The sequence below is a fragment of the Cokeromyces recurvatus genome, assembly GCF_025118155.1.
Source record: "Cokeromyces recurvatus strain NRRL 2243 chromosome Unknown BX663scaffold_20, whole genome shotgun sequence".
NCBI lineage: Eukaryota > Fungi > Mucoromycota > Mucoromycetes > Mucorales > Mucoraceae > Cokeromyces > Cokeromyces recurvatus.
Window position 1 is genome coordinate 517,002 of NW_026251406.1, and position 16,447 is coordinate 533,448.

At 27.9% G+C, this 16,447-nt stretch overlaps 6 protein-coding genes across 6 annotated transcripts; 4 read left to right on the forward strand and 2 right to left on the reverse strand.

Moving 5' to 3' along the window:
• Positions 1 to 115: 115 nt before the first annotated feature.
• BX663DRAFT_144417 (uncharacterized protein) lies at positions 116 to 2,179 on the forward strand. Its single transcript, XM_051521586.1, has one exon. The coding sequence runs from the start codon at positions 159 to 161 to the stop codon at positions 2,028 to 2,030; it is 1,872 nt and encodes a 623-aa protein (XP_051381062.1). The 5' UTR covers positions 116 to 158; the 3' UTR covers positions 2,031 to 2,179.
• A 683-nt stretch (positions 2,180 to 2,862) lies between these two features.
• Positions 2,863 to 4,600, forward strand: BX663DRAFT_516246 (glycosyltransferase family 58 protein). The gene is made up of 5 exons (XM_051528557.1): positions 2,863 to 3,129; positions 3,189 to 3,288; positions 3,351 to 3,986; positions 4,061 to 4,137; positions 4,202 to 4,600. Exons 1-5 carry the CDS (start codon positions 2,922 to 2,924, stop codon positions 4,513 to 4,515), a joined length of 1,335 nt encoding a protein of 444 aa, XP_051381063.1. The 5' UTR covers positions 2,863 to 2,921; the 3' UTR covers positions 4,516 to 4,600.
• A 580-nt stretch (positions 4,601 to 5,180) lies between these two features.
• On the forward strand, positions 5,181 to 6,032 carry BX663DRAFT_516250 (uncharacterized protein). The gene is made up of 3 exons (XM_051528558.1): positions 5,181 to 5,389; positions 5,467 to 5,708; positions 5,762 to 6,032. The coding sequence occupies exons 1-3, from the start codon at positions 5,277 to 5,279 to the stop codon at positions 5,872 to 5,874; spliced, it is 468 nt and encodes a 155-aa protein (XP_051381064.1). The 5' UTR covers positions 5,181 to 5,276; the 3' UTR covers positions 5,875 to 6,032.
• A 964-nt stretch (positions 6,033 to 6,996) lies between these two features.
• Positions 6,997 to 8,760, reverse strand: BX663DRAFT_516251 (uncharacterized protein). The gene has a single exon (XM_051528559.1). It carries the CDS (start codon positions 8,637 to 8,639, stop codon positions 7,041 to 7,043), a length of 1,599 nt encoding a protein of 532 aa, XP_051381065.1. The 5' UTR covers positions 8,640 to 8,760; the 3' UTR covers positions 6,997 to 7,040.
• Positions 8,761 to 8,844: 84 nt separating this feature from the next.
• On the reverse strand, positions 8,845 to 11,783 carry BX663DRAFT_516253 (SPOC like C-terminal domain-containing protein). The gene is made up of 16 exons (XM_051528560.1): positions 11,699 to 11,783; positions 11,459 to 11,638; positions 11,268 to 11,370; positions 11,117 to 11,207; positions 10,932 to 11,034; positions 10,797 to 10,880; positions 10,523 to 10,707; positions 10,345 to 10,447; positions 10,130 to 10,244; positions 9,992 to 10,080; positions 9,815 to 9,943; positions 9,557 to 9,758; positions 9,397 to 9,497; positions 9,253 to 9,342; positions 9,083 to 9,181; positions 8,845 to 9,022 (listed from the first exon to the last, which is right to left on the reverse strand). Exons 1-16 carry the CDS (start codon positions 11,759 to 11,761, stop codon positions 8,903 to 8,905), a joined length of 1,857 nt encoding a protein of 618 aa, XP_051381066.1. The 5' UTR covers positions 11,762 to 11,783; the 3' UTR covers positions 8,845 to 8,902.
• Positions 11,784 to 13,597: 1,814 nt separating this feature from the next.
• Positions 13,598 to 14,551, forward strand: BX663DRAFT_516256 (uncharacterized protein). Its single transcript, XM_051528561.1, has 2 exons — positions 13,598 to 13,619; positions 13,719 to 14,551. The coding sequence occupies exon 2, from the start codon at positions 13,855 to 13,857 to the stop codon at positions 14,404 to 14,406; it is 552 nt and encodes a 183-aa protein (XP_051381067.1). The 5' UTR covers positions 13,598 to 13,619; positions 13,719 to 13,854; the 3' UTR covers positions 14,407 to 14,551.
• The last annotated feature ends 1,896 nt before the right edge of the window (positions 14,552 to 16,447 follow it).

Genomic DNA, 16,447 nt, shown 5'->3' on the forward strand with positions numbered 1-16,447 from the left:
AATAGCTTCAATGTTAAAGTTTATAATTTACAAAGCATAGACTGGTCCATTGACTGATGACTCAGTAATAAATAATAAGGAATTTATTTTCTAAAGTATTTATGCATTCTTTCTCTTTTTTTTTTTCTTTTTCTTTTTATATATCAATATAATTTAATATGACAGAATATCAATTATCATATGAAAAATTTCCTCTTGAAATATTTGATAAAATATCTTTTTATTTAACAAATAAACAGAGAGGCGTATGCAAATCAGTATGTCGTTCCTGGAGAAAATTATTTACACCTTCTCAGTATCGGCATATATATATAAAAGGCAAAAGACAATTTAGTTACTTTTATGATTCTCTTCAATATGGTATGGCTGGACATTATGTTCGACGTCTGTCTGTGGATGATGTTTATATGACTACTAAAGAACTTGAATTATTACCTGAATTATGTCCAAACTTGGTTGCATTATCTTTTAACGGTAAATTAATACATGATGCAGACTATTATAACAACGCTATCACGAGCCAGAAAGAAATTCCTTTTTTTCAATGGAAAAATCTCCGACGTCTTACAGAACTCTTAGATTTAACTGTTACAAATCACCTGCTTCAAGCGCCCTCATCTTCTCTTTCATCATTAACACACCTTTCTGTTCGATTTAATGGAGATCATGAAATGATAAAGGACGATTTTCTTGCTAGTTTATATAAAGCAAAGGATCTTATTCATTTATCTCTTGACTCAGTAACACTTTCTTTAAATGAAATTGAAACTATTCATACTTCTTGTCCTCATCTTCAGAAACTTCGACTTATCAATACAGTCCTTAGACCGATTGACACTACTTTTGAAGAAAAAAGAACTGTCGGGTCTAGATATTCATTCACTCCTGCCAAAAGAATGAAGACCTTTGAATTTGAAAATAGCAGAGATCTCTATGAAAACTATGAATGGTTATATTATTTTGCAGTTAAATATGCATCAATAGAAAACTTGGAGCTTTGGTGTGAATACTCAGTTGATCATCCTTCTCGTTATTCACAGAATTTGCATGAAAGAGAGGAAAGGTATAATGCTTTAGCAAAATTAGTCATGTCTTGTCATTCGTTGAAATCATTGAAGCTTTTAAATATTGAAATGAATTATTGGTTATTTGAGGCAATGGATTATGCTGGTATTCAGTTGGAAAGTATTGCGCTGGGTGATATGACAGATAATACGATTGATCTTTTACAATACCTAGGTCAATCACGACAAAATGTTTCAAATTTGACGCTTTGGGGATGGCCCTCATTATGTATTCAAGAAACAATGGAAGAAGCAATTGCTATCATTGGTCAATGTAGTCATCGTCTTCACTCTCTCACTTTCTCTATGCGCTTTTCAGGCATTAAAAATGCACCCATTCCACTTGATATCTTGTTGAATCGTTGTGCTCACTTGAAATATCTAAAGCTTGATAACATTCAAGCAACTCTTGTATTACCTTTTGAATTAGTGTCAGAGGCTGCTATTGCCTATCCTAAATCATTCCTGCGTCCAAATCTAGAGCATCTTGTATTTGAAAATGGGTCCTTTCGTAATCAGATATTTAATTATCTTGACCTTCGCTGCCCAAGTCTAAAGAGGCTAGAAATTGATTCATGCGCGCTTATTGGTGACTGTAATAAAATGGAAGTTAAAATTGATATGCCTCATCATCAATTCGAAATGATCAGTATCAATCATATACGCCCACCTACTTTTTATCATCATGCAAAACCAGCAAGTGATATTCGCTCATTTGATGTGTCTATCTTCAATAAGAAGAAGCAAAATACGGATGGCTATTGGAGACAGATCTATGAATTATCTGAATACGAAAAATACACGACTTATCTTTCATTTGATTATGAACAAAAGCCCTTAGAGACATGCAGACCTACACAATATATTTGCTATGAAAATGCAAGCGAGCGATCAGAAGGACCTTTCGTATCTATTAACTGTTATAGTTTAGTGGAATTGAATATTGGTGGATTGTGGGTTATTTAAAAAAGAAAAATCGTTATTTATTGATTATTTATTTATGTAATTAAAAAAAAAAAGGAAAAAAAAAAAGAAATACCCTATTATTTTTAATACTTATTCATTTATGAAATAATTAAATAAAGACTAGCAAACTTATTCATGAATTATCTATTCATGCATATTTACATGTGAAAATTGCTCTAACCAGTCAAACTTCTATTTTTGAGATGCTAGAATATTAAGGGGTGCTTATTTAGGTAGACATCATAGATAAAGAATTTGAAATTACTTTTTGGCAGCCATATCATTGCGATTCCATGTTATAATTTTTGCACTGTAATAAACTATATATTTTTCATTGTTTTTATTGATAGGAGAAGCCATGCTCTCCTGGGTTAACTTGTCTAGTTGCTTGATGACACACATAAAAAAAAAATACTCTTTTATCTGCTTATTCAACTTGCTCATGATCATGTTATTGAGCGCTTACATACGTCTATTCGGTTATATCTTCCCTCTATTGTTGATAATCTTCTATCCTTTCTTCTCAACATGCTATTGTATCGCTTCTACATGGCTCAGCTGGTTAACTTACTATCTGTACCAACTTTTGGGAGATGGATTATTAAGCATATGATAAACCCCTTCCTCCTTAATAATTTGTTAGTATAACTCTTTTTTTTTTAACCTGTTTTTTATTTTTTTTTTTCCTTTCATCCGTTAAAATGGCTCTTACTAGCCATTTATAATCTCATGATTTGATTAGAGCCATTTAATATAGTATAGACATTATGATTAATTTTTTCTTTTTTTAATAAATAAATAAAATGATTGTATTTTATTTTACTCTTGGAATATTTTATTTATTTTATTTTGTTTAATTTTTTTTCTTTTTTTCATGTTGACAAAGCATCAATGATTAGAATAAATCAACAAAAAAAAAAGAAGAAACAACTAAAGACACGAGAAATCAATAAAGATGAACGAAAGACATACAAATTAGAGGATATTATTCGAATACCACTTGGATTATTATGCAATCAAAAATACTTTTGGCATTTGACCACGATTTTCTTATTGGGAGAATTTGTATTGAGTACATTGATAATTCATCAAGTTAGATGTAAATTTAAACTACAAAAGAACTATAAAGGATCAATGACTAAATGAAATTGAATATAGACACTGAAATTGATTGGAAGGCATATATGCAAGAGGTAGAAGGGTTTTTAAATGGTGAACGTAATTATATAAATCTAAAAGGCGATACAGGACCACTTGTGTAAGTAGGGAGTCTATGATAAAGAACAAGACAGACAAATTAATACTGAAGTGTGTATTTAGATACCCTGCCGGGTTTGTTTATGTCTATTCGTTATTATACTATGTAACAAACAAAGGTCAGAAGATCCGACTAGCACAATATATTTTTGAAGGCATTTACTTGGCTAGCCAGTTCGTTGTATGTGCAATTTATCGACAATCAAAGAAAGTACCACCTTATGTTATATTATTACTAGGATGCTCAAAGAGATTCCATTCCATCTTTTTACTAAGATGTTTCAATGATCCAGTGGCTATGCTATTTATGTTTGGATGCATTTTAGCTATGACATATCGACGCTGGACATTAAGTACCCTATTGTTTAGTATAGCACTCTCTATTAAGATGAATGTATTACTATTCTTTCCAGCTTTTGGTATCATTCTATGGCAAGCATTAGGGGCTTACAAGACAATGGGTCAATTGGGGTTGATTGTATTGATACAAGGCATGTTAGCTTACCCTTTTATAGCTGAGTATCCAGTATCCTATTTCTCTAAAGCATTTGAATTTAGTCGTATATTTGACTATCAATGGACAGTGAACTGGAGAATGATGTCTGAAGAAACATTTGTTTCAGAATGGTTTTCCAAGCAACTATTATATGGACATGCTTTAACATTATTGATGTTTATTATATTTATTTGGTGTGAGCCGTAAGGGATATAAAAAGGGACGATCTAATAGGATGCTAATAACCTTTGTTGTTTTGTTTATTTTTATTATATAGTAAAGGAGGGTTAATATATGTATTTAAACAAGGATTCTCTGGTCACTATAGAAATTTGGTATCATTATCAAATGATGGTATATACATACATGCATGCATAGTGATCTATTAATATACTAAGTATTATCTATTTATATATAGAAATCATATCAATGATGTTTACTAGTAATTTTATTGGTATTATCTTTTCGAGGTCTTTACATTACCAGTTCTATTCATGGTATTTTCAAACACTTCCTTATCTTTTATGGCAATCATCCTGGCAAACGACAGGAAGATTAACATCAACTGCAAGAATTTTGATTTTTGTTACTATTGAAGGGTGCTGGTTAACATTTCCTTCAACAGTGAAAAGCTCTTGGACACTTATTGCTTGTCATCTTTTGATTCTTTTTGGAGTATATGGTAATGCTCCTGGAGCTGATTATAAAATGCCGTCATTATTAGTACAATAATAGATATATACATGTACAACTTAAAGAAGGAGTAATATAATATAAATTAAATATACAGATTCTAATAAATCATTGTTATATAAAATTCTTTCTTTTTTTTTTCTTTTATATATTTTCTCTTTATATGCATATTAAATGCATCAAAGTACTAATAACAAACTACCTACTCTTCAAATCAGATTAAAATTAAATACAATTACTACTACTGACAAGAGGAGGAAGAAAAGTCAGCGATATAATAAAGTCATAAAAAAGGGGAATAAAAAGATAAAGAAGAAAGGGCTTTCTATTAAAGAAAGGTATTCTATTCTCATATCATAAAATAGATGTATATACATACTAATTTTATGACCTCTACTGCTAGTAGTAAAGATACTAATACAGAAGGAGGAAAATCGTTTTATTGGACATCAGGTATATGCAACAAATACACAATTTACTATTAAAGTATATTCATAAATCATTTAGAGCGAATAGAAGCCACAAAATTCATCTTTAGAACGGTAGTTGTAGCAACAAATTAACAATACAAGTAGCAAATTATATAAGCTTTTTATGACTCTTTTTTTTTTAAAAAAAAAAAAAAAAAATAATGATAATGATAATAATAATAATAATAATAATGGTTAAAATTTAAACTTTTTTTTTTTTTTTACCTTGTATAAGGAGTAGCTTACGCAAAGCTTCATTTTTTATATCAATATTCCTATCCCTACATTTTTATTTTCTCTCTCTCTCTCTTTTTTTTTATCATAAAATAAATGTCTGATCGACGATCAAAACTTTTAGCTTTAGCTCAAAAACGTAAGCTTGCTGAAGAAACCAACAGTGATGAAGAAAAACTTAGAAAAAAGGTTTCAAAAGAAAATAATAAGTAAGATATTAAACACATATCGCTCCTTTTCTTTTTATACATATATGTATATATAAATATAACACTATTTCCATTAGAACGAAACAAATAAAAAAACATAATAAAAGTAGTGATGAAGAAGAATCGGAGGAATCTGAAGAATCTAATGAGTCTGAAGATGAAGTTAAACCAAAAAATAAACGAGATAGTAATGTTATAAAAAGGTCTTCAGTTTCAAAAGCAAAAAATAAAAAATCACCTAAAAGAAAGATGAGTAGTGATGAAGAAGGTTCTGATGTTGATAAAGATAATGATGATGATGATGATGACGATGTTTCAGGTAATAGTAAAGGAATATTTAAATATTATGCAAATATTAATATCTTTGAAAAGAAAATGAATTGGAAGTTTTGGACAAAAATTTAATTATACCGGGCGGGAGAAGAACTCGTGGAAAGAAAATTGATTTTAAGCAATTCGGACCTGATCCTGATGATGAAGAATAAAAGATGGGACATCCTTACAATGCTAAACACCTTATATTTAACCTTGATAATGAGACACACAAGTATATTCATTTATATAATTCAATAAAGTTAAAATTTGGATACGCTTTTATTTTCCTCTGATGAGTAAGCTTATAGTAAGACTTTTTTCTAATTATTAATAGAATCTATTGGCGTATTTTTCTCATTTTAGGCTATAATTTAACAAGTTGCTTGCCAACTTGTATCATAAATGAAAACTTGGAGTTAAAAATGCATGTCTTTGATATTGATTTATTTGAGTTTACAAGTCTACTATATAATGCTTTTCTATTAGTAAAAAGAAGATTTGGATTGTTTATAAGTAGTGTTAATACTAAAAGAAATTACACAAACTGAATTTCACTTTTCTTAAAGAATCTTATTAAATACACAATTTAGTTAAGAATCAGGCTTTAGTAAAATTGTTTTTTTTTTATCTTTATGGAAGTTTACTCTTATAGTTTCACATCATTGACTTGTTGTAAGTTGAAGAAAAAAGTAATAAAGGTTTTATTGGTGTTTCAAGATATAAAGTGACTTGAGTTTGTAGAGCAATGAATATTTATACTGTAGTTTTATGAGTTTTTTTTTTTTTTCTTTTCTCCATCTTATATGAGCTGCTTAAATGTAATATGTATATACTTTAGGAAACTGTACCTCATATTTAAAGCAACATCAAATGAGATACAGGACAATAGAGCAAGTACTTTTTTTTAAAAAAAAATAAATAAAAAATAAATAAAAATAAAATAAAATTAGTACAAGCTATAACATTGTTTTATGAAAAGAGATCAATTTGAAAAAATTCAAGACTGCATAAGATTACATAACATTTAACAAAATAAGGTACACAGATCAAAATTAGGTTATGCATACTAAATTAAGTTACAATTACAAGTGACGGCTTTGAAATGCATAAAAAAAATGTATATTTATACATCTATATTTATCATGCACACACGCATATATATGTAATATGTATACACTATGTGTATGGGCTTTATTGAAAAGGAAAGAGTGAGAGAAATAAAATAAAAGTCAAGTCTAAAATTTGAATCTATATAAATATAAAAAAAAAAAAAAAAAAAAAAAAAAAAAAGTATATGCTATATTATAATATGTACAAATAGGGTAATATATATGCTCTAAGAGTGGTAAGGATCTGGTTTAGTAGAAGTATGACTTGCAATAGAAGATAAATTATTTGTAAAAGAATTGCTATGATGATGATTTGATTCTGATGTCGTTGATGATGATAATAATGATGCTGACGATGCTGATGCTGATGCTGATGCTGATAACTGTCCTTCAGATAGCGGTGTACTGGGTTTATTAATAGATGAGGAAGAAGGGGATTCATTATAAGTTGGTGCTCGAGGTAAAGTTTCTAAAGAGGAATTATAACTAGGAGGCTCCTCCACAGCATCATAAGAAGGGGGTAAATTAGGCTTTTCATTCCAGATATGTTCTCTTGATGTTACCACTAAAGGTATTTCTAAAGTACATAGAATTAAGCGTGGCTCATTATTATCCTTATGATGACTACCGTGTTTATGTTTACGACGAGTATTCTTGATAGTTGGAATAGAAGTCATTGCATCCTCATTACTATGATTTCTACCTAATGAAAATATAGATGCCAACGAGGATGTAGAAGATGAACGACTAAGGACAGGTGAACTAGGAGCAGAATTAGGTGGAGTAGATGCTGGGCTTTCGACAGGATGGTATTTCACATCACCAATACGATCATCCTCTGAAGCCCATTCAGACTCTGTTGCCTCTGTATCATACATTGATTCGCAATAATCATCATCATTATCCTCTTTACAACTATCCTCTACCATAATATTCACTACCAAGGCATGAGTTACTTTCATTAGTCTACTATTCAAATCAGCATTCACTCTTGGACATAAACGAAATAAAGCATTGTAATCGGCTTTTTCTTTTGGATCATAATCAGGTGATTGATTTGGATAGAAGGTACTATAGCCAAGAGGGAAAAGGTTATCTGTTTTGCTAAGGACGGTATTTGCTTGACCATCTGTAGTACGATATTGAATACGTTCTCTTAAAGCACAAGTGACGACTCTTATAGACTGAGTTTCAGGACGAGTAAGTTGCATAGTCAAATTTAGACGAACCAGCCCACCTTCACGATAAGTAATACTAGGAGCTGTAGCAGTATAATGAAGTTTATTTGTATGATGTCTACCTTCATATGTTTCACGTAATTCAGCTATGGGTGTTTCCTCATTTAACAAACAACGTTTTATAGGAATATCACGAGATACTTGAATATCACTAGCAAACATAGGACGATAAATGACTGCTTGTAAACGATATCTAATATAACCTCTCTTGCCACGAAAACTTGCAGGAAGACTAGGTGGTAAATCAAAACTAAATGGATAAATATACTGACCAGGTGTTAAGATCTGAGTTAAACCATCATCGCCCAAGAAATGAATATTTCTTGAATACAATGTTCTACTCTCTGTTGATTCTGAACTAGCCACAGTATAAGTATTCGATTTGAGTGTTACTTTACTTCGACCTTCAAGCCAAACCCAGAATCTTCTCACTTTGATAGGTTTATTTACTTTAACAATACAATTGCCTTTTACAGTACAACCTTCTGATTCATCATGAGCAACACCTCTTAATACTCCTGTAAATGAAGGATCTAGTCCTATAATAATGGTTGCATCTTCTTTATTTGATGCTTTTAAATGAGGCATACCCTATTTATAATATGTATATAATATATAAGATAAAAATAAATATATAAAAAAATAAATATATAAAAAAATAAATATATAAAAAAAATAAATATATAAAAAATAAATATATAAAAAAGTAAATATAAAAAATTTTTATTAACAAAATATATTTATTATATTTTCTGTTTCGGATTGTTAAGAAATCGATTTTTTTATTTTTTTTTTTTTTTTTACAGTTTAATGACCGCTTATTTATATATAAAAACATATATAAAAGATAATTATAATTCTTCAACCTTTGTCTTTAAATAAGCATCTACTTGACAAACTAAGTCTGCTTTTAACTTTTTTGGATGAATACCAACTGATAATAGAAATTCCTTGAGTGAATTATTTGTCACCTAATAACTAATATGTGAATATTCATTCATTCATTCAATAAGGAGAAATTTTTTTTTTACGTTATTTAATGTATTTGCTTCCCAATGTTGTGGAACAGTTAATTCTTCCGTTTTTGATTTTTTGTAAGACAATAACAATTCATTATCAATAGATGATGTCTAAAGATAAAGATAGAGAATTATTATTAAATCTATTTTTTTTTTTTTTTTTTTTTTTTTTTTTTTTTTACCTTTCGCTTAATATTGTTATTTATATCTTCTAGGCAAATTGTATCTAGACCAACAGATTTCTTAAAGGCTTCAATGTCATTTGAAAGATTCTACAAATAATAATATTAAAATGTGAGATGTACATACAAAAAAAAATATTTTACAGATTCTATAAAATGATAGTTTGGTGTAACGGCATCATGAATCAAATCATGATCGTTATCAAGAGCAATTTTTTGAACCAAATTTTTATGATTTTGAAGAACTAATATAACAGTCAATAAAATAGATATGTTTTTAAAGGGGAATAAAATAAGGACTTACATGGATTATGATATTTGGTTGGATTATATCCTTCTTTTATTGTAAATTTCTCGATTAAGCGTTTTGCTAATGTAGATGAATATTCAAAGTCTTCAGGTATAGTATAAGGCGGTATATTACGGATTTCATCCGCAAAAGGTAAAATAATTAATTGAAATCCAGGAGGATCAATTTGATTTCCATTTTTGTCTATTTTTTCAGCCTAAGGAGAAAAAAAAAATGAATAATAATATTCCTTGAAACAAGATTGATATTTACTTGAGGTAAAAGAGCGACTATTTTCGGGATTGTATTCAGTCTTTTAACAAAAGAACATATTGCCATTTGTCCTTTATTTAATAATGTATTCAATAATAAAAAGAATACATTTTTACTTTCTTTATATTGCTAAAATGTGTGTGTTAGTATTATTTAAGACATGACAGATAGATTTACCATTTCATCTGGATAAATAAAGTATGGATGCGATATCTGATGATATGCTTTTAAAGCTTTTAATTCCCTAAAGCCCAAGACAAGAATGCCTAAATAATAACATGTTAAATAAAATATGATACACAACTTATCCTTTACCTGGCTCGTTTACAGTTTGAATCTTTTCAATATCTTGTTTAGAAAGTATAACCTTTTCTCCTCCATAATTATAACTTGTTTTAATATCGATTGAAGTGAGGATTTCATTTGTATCCTTAAATAAAGTATGAATATTATACATCTTTCTTTCTGTCTCTCTGTCTCTCTCTCTCTCTCTCTCTCTCTCTCTCTCTCTCCGTCTGTCTTTTTCTTACCGCACATTTCCATCTTGTAATAGATTTGACTTCTTTTAATTGTTCTCCACTTGTATAAAAATACCTTGGATTATCAATTTTCTGTTCAATAATCATATTGTATCTATTTAATATAAATCTAAGTCTTTTCTTCTTCTTTATGTATGCATGCATGCATGCATGTGTATGTTTATTTTACCCTCTAATACCAATGATTAAATTAGGTGCTATTTGAAGTGGTAAACGGAATCCTGATCTTGTAGTTGTTTGAAATGTTTTGATTTTTTCAAATAAATCACTTAGTTTGCCTGTATATGATAATACTTTGTCTTTAAAGTCGTCTTTTTCTTCTTTTAATTGATAATCATTAAAATAGCTGATATCCTATTGATAAAGGATATACATATTTTCTTTATTTCTTTCTTTCTTTCTTTCTTTCTTTCTTTCTTTTATATATACATGTATATATTTACCTTGTAAAAAATGTCTTTATCAAATGTATGTCCAACTCTATCTAAACCAAATACAATACATTCAACTCCAACATGATTTAAATCCTATCATGTCATACATTAAATATCAATAAAATACAAGTCATCACTTTTTACCTTGACTCTTTGTATCGCTGTTTTTCTATAGACTGGATTATGGCTTGTTGGATCATCGTTGTCTGTAATCAAAATAACTCGTTTTATCGATAACTTGGGCGCACTATATTAAACACGTATATACATACATACATACATGTATGTGTCTATAGTCATATCTATCATCGTTTGTACTTTAAATATACCTTAACATAATATCTGAACAAACCCAAAATAAATCACTAATAGGAAATAACTCATCTGTTGATCCATATTTCTCTTTTATGAATGAAATATCTAATAAAATAATGTGTCAAAAGGATTGATAATATATTAGTTTTTTTTTTTTTTTCTTACTTTGAATCAACATGTCAATCTCTTTCATACGTGGTGCGTCTAGTATATCTAACGGTTGTAAAACATAAATGTTGTCTTTATTAGCTGAATTATTCTTTTCTCTCTATGTTTATAAGCATATATATATGTATATATATTAGAAGCAGTTATCATCTTTATCCATCTCTATTTTATTTTTTATTTTTTTTTACTGTTCCAAATAAAATAAGTCCCATCTGATCAGTCGACCTTGAGTTTATTTTGTCTAGACATTTTAAGCGAATACTTTTTAAAATCATTAATAAGGGAATTTCACCATGTTCATTGAGTTGTATCATGGACGATCTACAATCAATAGCATAAATGGTGCATTGTTTAAGATTAAACTCTTCCTATATTTACAATATATTAATTAATTATCTCGTGTTGTATCAGTCAATATACATATATACTTCTGGCTTGATTGAATCTTCCTCTTTGTCATCGATATGATAATTAGAATCGTTATATGGCATATTATGTGTAAGAAAGAAAAATTTGATGTAAAAAGAAAGTTGTATCCGTCCTAATTTTGTCAGGCTGACATTTAAAAATAATAAACAGCACATCTTCAGAAATTTTGTTCTATGAATCAAAGAAATTTGTATATAAAAATTTCTTTGAGAATAAAGTTACAGAAAAATAATAAGTAAACAAAGGATAACAAAAGACGTCTTTCTTTAGTTTAGACGAAATGATGAATATTGGCTATGACTTTGGATAATATCCATAAGTGAAGGTCGATCATAGTAAGATAAGAGAACTTTTTATTAGTAATATTCATAATGAGTTAATTGTAAGAGTGATTCAATAGTAAGTTAAATAATCTATATTATTTGTTATGTCGGTTAATAATTTAGTATTACTTGATACAATAATAAGACGTTACATAGGTTCTTTTATTTATTAGCTTGTTTTATTTTCTAAGCATTCTATTTGACTTTCTTTTAGCTAATTGATAAATCACGTTTTATAAGCTGTTGTGAAATAGCAGGAATAACTTGACATAAAACTGGTTATAATAACGTTAACGTCTATTTACACATGTATATTTTAGCTTACAATTATACAGTCACTGCTCTATGTCTAATAATATATCCACATTAAACATAGACAACTTGAATCGTTTTCTACATTTAATATACAATAGATATAATAGAGTATCATCTAGATGATCATGTACTTGAATATAGAATTTATAACTAATTATAAAACAAGTTTCCAAAGCAAAGTATAGATATAATTATAGTGGCTATGTAACATAAGCTTTGGTAAGAACAGTGTGTAAATAAAGTAATTTCATTTACCCAAAGTCCTATTATTAGATATAGTCATACTTTCAAAAGATTGATACATTATAATACTATTCTCATATAAAAATAAAATAAAATAGCAGAAAAGGCTTTAATAAGCTATAGGTATTAGCAGTGTAGTTAGTATCATATAATGACCTTTAGATAATGCTTAGTATAATTAAATACGCTATAGTAACATCAAAATAGTAATATTTGTATATTTAAATTATTCTTAAAAAATACATGTGTATACCCTTATTCCTTATTATTATCATTTATTTTTATAAACTTATCATTTATATACAGATATGCATACATATTCACACTACTGAGTCATATTTACTCTAAATAAATAACAAAAAAAAGCTGCAAGTTATATAATCAAATAGGATAGAAAGTGAAAAGAAAACTACAGATTTTCTTTTTTTTTTAATGATTATGCTAGTAACTCTTAAGATCTGAAATCGTTCAAAATTCTAGTCTATTGATACACTTTTCTATATGATGCAGCATTATATGTAAATTAAATGCAACTACTTTACAAGTCAAAGTTAGTATAGTCTCTGTTTTTATTAATAATCTTAATGACTTCAAATAATATTTCAAAATAACTGATATTTTATTAAAGTTAGGATACAGTATCAAATGTATAACTTGTAAAACACAAGATAAGCTTATCCTTATAGTAGAAGCCTCTTTTATTACAGCTATCAGAATTTATACTTGATGATTTTATTTTCCCTCCTATAACTTAAACTTGAGCCACTCTTCTAGGAGATATTTGTAACATAAATGGATTTATATACTTTAGCTGGAGCTAATTAAGATAGCAGTAGCATTATTCATTCTTACTATTGGTTTTTTCACCTTTATCATATTTGCGAAATGTTTAATTATCATATAAATCTTTAAATTTCTTCAAGTGGTATACATATTTAAAAGAAAAAAAAAGGCATTACATAGCTTTTATTTTAGGATTATTCAAACAAAGGATTAGATTGGATCTCTTCAAAATTGGACAAGTCTCTTCTTTCAATCAGTACGTATTTTTATTAAAAAAAATCAAAAAATACATATAACTAATATTTTAAAAGACTATCAATTTTGTTTTACCGTTTGTCTTGTATTTTGTCTCTAGAAAATACGCAGATTCTTTCAAGAATGAAAATATAAAATATTCTTTGGTTTGTTCAGAAGAAATAGCACTTTCAGATTTAACCCTTCATAATAAATCAGCCCCTGTATCTCCAAAAAGTTCTCTTTCACGTTCTACAATGACAAATTCGACAGATAATGATATAGACAGAGTGACAAGCCCTATTAATTATGCACATTCAATTGATAGCGTAAACTCAACTTACAATGTTAAAAATAATACATTATGTTATCCTTCAAGTGAAAGTTCACCAGAATTAGTGTCTCATCATTCGTTTTCCATTCATGACACTTTAAGCAGAGACTCTTTTGAAACAGAGACTTTATGTCCACCTAGTGATCGTTCATCATTGTATAATATTTCATCATCTCTTCCAGAACAAGTAGTTATTCCCTCAACAATACATAATCATACCAGAAGGATGCATTCATATAGTAGTTCGCCCTCAATATTAAGGGAGCAAATATCTATATCAATTCCAACGAACGAGAAAAACAATATTCCAAATAGACAAGATACCATTAATAACCAATGTCGATTTATAGCATTGAAAGCAAGACCATGGCTTAGTCCTTTCTATTTAGCCATTGTCTCATGCGCATTACTTTTAATTTCTATTTTGTATATGATTATTTATAATATTTCTATGCTTATAATAAAGAAGACATAAGATAGATGAGTGGAGGGAATTAATAATCCTTCCATTTTGTATATAAACAATATATTTGATATTCTTTTGCCTAATATACAAACAGCTCAAAAAAAAAAATGAATCCTCTGTTTACAAATAGGCAAGAATAGCTCCATTTCGAAAGAGTAATTCAATGAAAATGTAATAATATTTACTATTATTTTTTATTCTATTTTTTACATATTTGAGCAATTAAATAAGAAATAAAGCATTTTTATTATTCTAAATCATACAAAATAATAAAACTAGTACTACTTTTAGGTTAAATTTTAATTTGATATAGATTTGTAATCAAACGTCAATGTTTCATTAAAGTTTGAGTGAGATGTATCATTTTGAATTTTAAATAATGTCAAAGAATAGAGTATAACTGCTCTTTTATAAAAATTTGTTATTAGTGTTTATAAACAGTTAATAGAAGCAAGTCATAAATCTATGGTGAATTATTCATTAAATATGCTTAATGATTAACTAATGACTTGAATACACGTTTTTTTTTCCTTTATTGTTATTAAAGTATGAATGCTTATAAAATATAAGCTCATAAGATAAAACATCTTATTTAATTTATGTAGTTATATCTATAAATACAAGTATAATATTTTTAATATCATTCTATTTAAATCCTATTCAATATAAAGTTTTTTTTTATTATTATTATTTTAATGTGTATATATGATGAATACAATAGACATTATAAATAGTATTATTATGGAAAGATATATGATATCTTCTAAACCAATCTTTTTAATAAAAATAAACTGTCAAAAAACTATTTAGCCTATATACAATAACAGTAATCAGGCCTACAAGCATCTACTATGCTTCTGGTATAATAATCATAATGTATATTTGAGAATTACATGCACGCAAAATAAAATATTTATATGCCAGGCTTCAGTTCTAGTACCTAAGCATGTACAGATAGAGCAGACATGAATTATATTCAAATGCCTAACACATGTATACATCTATTTTAATTTTAACAGAAAACTATCAGAGGAGATATTCATATACTCTCGTTACCTCCCATACTAAAAAAAATGCCGCATTTAATATAAAAAGTTCAAACTTATGTTATATTTAACTTGTTTGAGGTGCATTTTAAATTAATGAGCAAACTATTGGTACAATATATTTGATGAAGGGTGTTGAAAGTTTAATAATAAAAATTGTATGATAAATAACGCGACCTTTTTTTTTTCTGGTCTCTTTTCCTAAACGACCAACGTTAAACCCGTTATTACCTAACTAATATAATAGACTGTTTATATTTTAGTAGGTAGTTTGTGCATGTGAGATACAGGGTATGTCTTTTTTTTTTTTTCTTGTACAAGCTTTTGTAGAATTGGAAGAATGTTTGGGATCATTATTCCTGATTGTAAAAGGACATTTGTTTTTTTTTTAAGATTACCATTTTTTTTAGAATGTTCATAAAGTCAGTGTTTTATATTTCTTGGTACAATTTGAAATTCCTTGCGTTCTTAATCTTGGATCTAGTTTTATGGAACTTTTTTATTATAAAGGATTTAGTGCATTGTTCCAACTATTTACATGAACTCTAATGAGCAAAGTGAAAGCCAGTGAATAGTAAAAGATAAAATAAATTAATATGCTTATTCACAACAACAAAATGATTTAGAAAAGTCAGAATATATAAGAAAGGATAGATTATCAACTAGACTAATAATAAGACTATGACTTGATTAGGATTGTTAATTACTAGAAAGCAGATTTCTAGAAATGCAGCTAATTAATAACATTATGAATACAATTTGCGGCACAAGTTATACCAATAGAAATATTAATAACTGTCGTATTTAGAAATAACAGAGAAAAAATAGTATAGAATCATTTTATGTATATTTATTTGCTTTGCCAAGTATTTAAAGATGGGTGGTTTGGATTATTAGTTACAGTTAAAATATTTATAAAAGTATCTATCAGAAAGAGATCGAGTCTTTTGTGACAAAATATGTTTTATTAGCAAGATAGTTTAGGTAATCTTATGAAAGAAAAG

Coding starts and splice junctions, on each gene's coding strand:
- BX663DRAFT_144417 (XM_051521586.1), top strand. CDS start 159: ATGACAGAATATCAATTATCATATGAAAAATTTCCTCTTGAAATATTT.
- BX663DRAFT_516246 (XM_051528557.1), top strand. CDS start 2,922: ATGATTAGAATAAATCAACAAAAAAAAAAGAAGAAACAACTAAAGACA. Junction 3,987..4,060: donor ATATTTATTTGGTGTGAGCC/GTAAGGGATATA, acceptor TTTATTATATAG/TAAAGGAGGGTTAATATATG. Junction 4,138..4,201: donor GGTATCATTATCAAATGATG/GTATATACATAC, acceptor ATTTATATATAG/AAATCATATCAATGATGTTT.
- BX663DRAFT_516250 (XM_051528558.1), top strand. CDS start 5,277: ATGTCTGATCGACGATCAAAACTTTTAGCTTTAGCTCAAAAACGTAAG. Junction 5,390..5,466: donor GTTTCAAAAGAAAATAATAA/GTAAGATATTAA, acceptor TATTTCCATTAG/AACGAAACAAATAAAAAAAC. Junction 5,709..5,761: donor TGATGATGACGATGTTTCAG/GTAATAGTAAAG, acceptor ATCTTTGAAAAG/AAAATGAATTGGAAGTTTTG.
- BX663DRAFT_516251 (XM_051528559.1), bottom strand. CDS start 8,639: ATGCCTCATTTAAAAGCATCAAATAAAGAAGATGCAACCATTATTATA.
- BX663DRAFT_516253 (XM_051528560.1), bottom strand. CDS start 11,761: ATGCCATATAACGATTCTAATTATCATATCGATGACAAAGAGGAAGAT. Junction 9,498..9,556: donor AACCAAATATCATAATCCAT/GTAAGTCCTTAT, acceptor CTGTTATATTAG/TTCTTCAAAATCATAAAAAT. Junction 9,023..9,082: donor AAGCAAATACATTAAATAAC/GTAAAAAAAAAA, acceptor ATTAGTTATTAG/GTGACAAATAATTCACTCAA.
- BX663DRAFT_516256 (XM_051528561.1), top strand. CDS start 13,855: ATGACAAATTCGACAGATAATGATATAGACAGAGTGACAAGCCCTATT.